General features: G+C 33.7%; 1 protein-coding gene across 1 annotated transcript; it reads left to right on the forward strand.

The window, feature by feature from the left end:
• The first annotated feature begins 247 nt into the window (after window positions 1-247).
• Window positions 248-2,883, forward strand: LOC102618815 (beta-1,4-xylosyltransferase IRX9). Its single transcript, XM_006480598.4, has 3 exons — window positions 248-1,068; window positions 1,291-1,519; window positions 2,442-2,883. Exons 1-3 carry the CDS (start codon window positions 374-376, stop codon window positions 2,604-2,606), a joined length of 1,089 nt encoding a protein of 362 aa, XP_006480661.3. The 5' UTR covers window positions 248-373; the 3' UTR covers window positions 2,607-2,883.
• The last annotated feature ends 267 nt before the right edge of the window (window positions 2,884-3,150 follow it).

Below are 3,150 nucleotides of genomic sequence, written 5' to 3' on the forward strand. Positions count from 1 at the left end.
AACCCTTTAGTTGATGAGTTTCTATCCCACCAACCATTTGGTACAAAGAGCAACTCAAGCTTTGCATAATACAGTACCATACAAAAATTGCTTTCTATGTTTCCTTTTACTTCAAGTGACAACCAAATGAAGCAATTGCCTCACCACTCAAATTACTCCATACGAAAACAACAAAACAAACACATGCTGAGATGTGAGTTTGGTAGTTCCAATCATAGACCAATTCATAGCTATCTCCCTCACCTTACAATAAAAAAAAAAAAAAAAAAATCCTATAAGCTTCAAGGCCTTTTATAAAATTCTTGCTGCCTTATATATCAAAGTGTCAAAACATCTTAGTGGGAAACATCTTAGCGTGACCAAGATCCTCTCTATGGAAAGATCAAAGAAGAAAGTTCTGTTATGGAAAAAAGCTATAGTTCATTTTGCTTTGTGTTTCGTTATGGGATTCTTCACTGGTTTTGCTCCAACTGGTAAGAGTAGTTCACCAATTTTCTCTAGTCAAAATTCACCAAAAAATTCTCCAGAGCAAGTTGAAATGTTACCCCAAAAACAAGTAACAACAACACATGCCAACAATGTCAATAGAAGTTTAGTAGTCGAAAACCCTGTGCCATCTCCATCAAGGTCTAAAGAGTCAGAAGGTGTAAAACTAATGGAAACAGAAGCCGAAGCAGAAGCAGAAGCAGAAGAAAAAGAAGAAACCAATTTGGTTCCAAGAAGACTTGTAATCATTGTGACACCAACAAGCACAAGAGATAAGTCACAGGTTGTGCTTTTGAGGCGTTTAGCAAATACTATAAAGCTTGTTTCGCCGCCATTATTATGGATTGTTGTCGAAAGAAAGTCAGATTCAGATGAAGTGTCGGAGCTATTAAGAAAAACAGGCATTATGTATAGGCATTTGGTTTTCAAAGAGAATTTTACAGATCATAAGGCAGAGTTGGATCATCAGAGAAACGTCGCGCTTAAGCACATTGAGCATCACAGGCTGAGTGGCATTGTTCATTTCGCTGGCGTCTCCAATGTTTATGATCTTGCCTTCTTCGATGAGCTTCGAGATATTGAGTATGTACATTTTTTTTTTCAGCTTTACTGACCTTTCCTGTGACATAAATTACTGTTGCTATACTTCAATTAGGCTGGTAAATGGGTGAAAATTTCAAAGGTTTGGTAACTTTTTAAATATTCACATCATTGTAAGCATTACATCATGTGATTATGGTTTGATCTTAGCAACTAATAATGCAATTCAAAGGGTGTAAGCATATGCTTGTAATTATGTTGCAGGGTGTATGGAGCATGGCCAGTGGCATTGCTGTCTGCAAACAAGCAAAAAGTAATAATTGAAGGACCAGTATGTGATTCGTCACAAGTTATTGGATGGCATCTCAAAAAATTGAACAATGAAACAGACGCCAAGCCTCCGATTCATGTTTCAAGTTTTGCATTCAATAGTTCGATTCTTTGGGATCCTGAGAGATGGGGTCGCCCATCATCTGTTCAACAAACCTCTCAGGTAAAGACTCCTTATCTGTTGCGGATGTTTGGATATGAATGTTTTTCGAATACATTAGGCAATCATCAAACTAACAAGGTATTTATTGTTTGAGAATTGTTGAAGCAGACTAATTTAATTATACGGCTCTCATTAGTGCTATACAATTATTTCATTATTTATGATATAAAAAGACAATCACTCTCTGATATTTGGTAGTCGTAAAAACACTTGTGGACTATAAATTAAAATTAGATGGTGTCCCCATGAAAAAAATTATATGTATATATATATATATTTTTTCCTTTTACCTTTTTAATTGCTTTCAGTTTTCGTGATCTAGAAGGTAGTTTATGTACGAAGATAACCGTATAATCCAGCTGGGTCCCTATTACACCAAATCACCAGACTATGATTAGTATTAGACGTGTGCTTGAATTAAAAATTTAGGTTAAGTGGAGTTTGGTTAACCTCCAACCTTTTTAAATTTCAATAACAAATCAATTAGGTAAAGTGAGATATTGATGCATTTTAACACTAAACTTAACCTTGTATTATTTTAACCATGTTAGCTACTAACACTAAGATTAATATATAATTTTGAATTTCAAGGTGCATTTTTTAACACCCGTATCAACTAGGTCCTTGGCCTTATTTAAATGACCTCAGCACCTACGTAAATTTTACCACATGCTTAAGCGAATCTTAACAGGAAAGGGTATTTTGACATGTTAGAGAATTAGTCAATTAAAGTCCTATTTTATCACCCACATGAACGACTTATGTCCTCACTTGATAAATTGTAAAAAAGTAGGAATCAGTACGTTATTACCCTAAATTCTATTTTAATATATAAATGAAAAAAGAAATTGCATGCTTGAATGCTCTTACTCCTAATTATATCTTTGATTAATGAGGTTATTTTATTTTTTATTTTTAATAGAATTCGATCAAATTCGTGAAACAAGTTGTTCTAGAAGATGAGACAAAATTAAAGGGCATTCCACCAGAAGAGTGCTCCAAAATCATGCTATGGAGTCTTCGATTACCAACTCGGCATTCTCAATTAGCTGCTTTGGACAGTAATATTGCTCGAAGATATAAATAGATGGATAAAATAGAGAAAATAAATATTATCAAATATATAGCCCTATGAATGAGAGATGTCAATTCCTTTTCCCTTTTTTATCCATTCTCTAGTTTTCGTAAGTCATAACTTTATAAATTCTTTTTCGGGTTCTTGTAATTCTTTAATATGGGGGATGTCTCCTGCTTGTCGCGTATGTCTAAAGCATAAATGATGACAATGATCCTTTTTTGGCATTTTTGGATGAGTTGATTCTTACTCCTCCATTGTATATTATTAAACTATACCAAATCTAGTGAATGCAAAATATTATTCGCAAACCCCCCCCCCCCCCCAAAAAAAATTGTAGAAGGTGTAAGTCAATAACATGTAATTGCTTACAAAACATGCTCATATTATGAAAAATAATGTTAGTAACAAAATGAAATGGGTAATTAACAATAAATTAGGGACCTAATTCTTTTAAATTACTCACTACATGCTTATGTTAAAAAGCATAAGTTTTGGGTCTTTGCACTAATATAACCTTGTTATTAGTCTAATATATCGTGCTTGTCAAAAGATA

Source organism: Citrus sinensis, chromosome 6 (genome assembly GCF_022201045.2).
Source record: "Citrus sinensis cultivar Valencia sweet orange chromosome 6, DVS_A1.0, whole genome shotgun sequence".
NCBI classification, from domain to species: domain Eukaryota; kingdom Viridiplantae; phylum Streptophyta; class Magnoliopsida; order Sapindales; family Rutaceae; genus Citrus; species Citrus sinensis.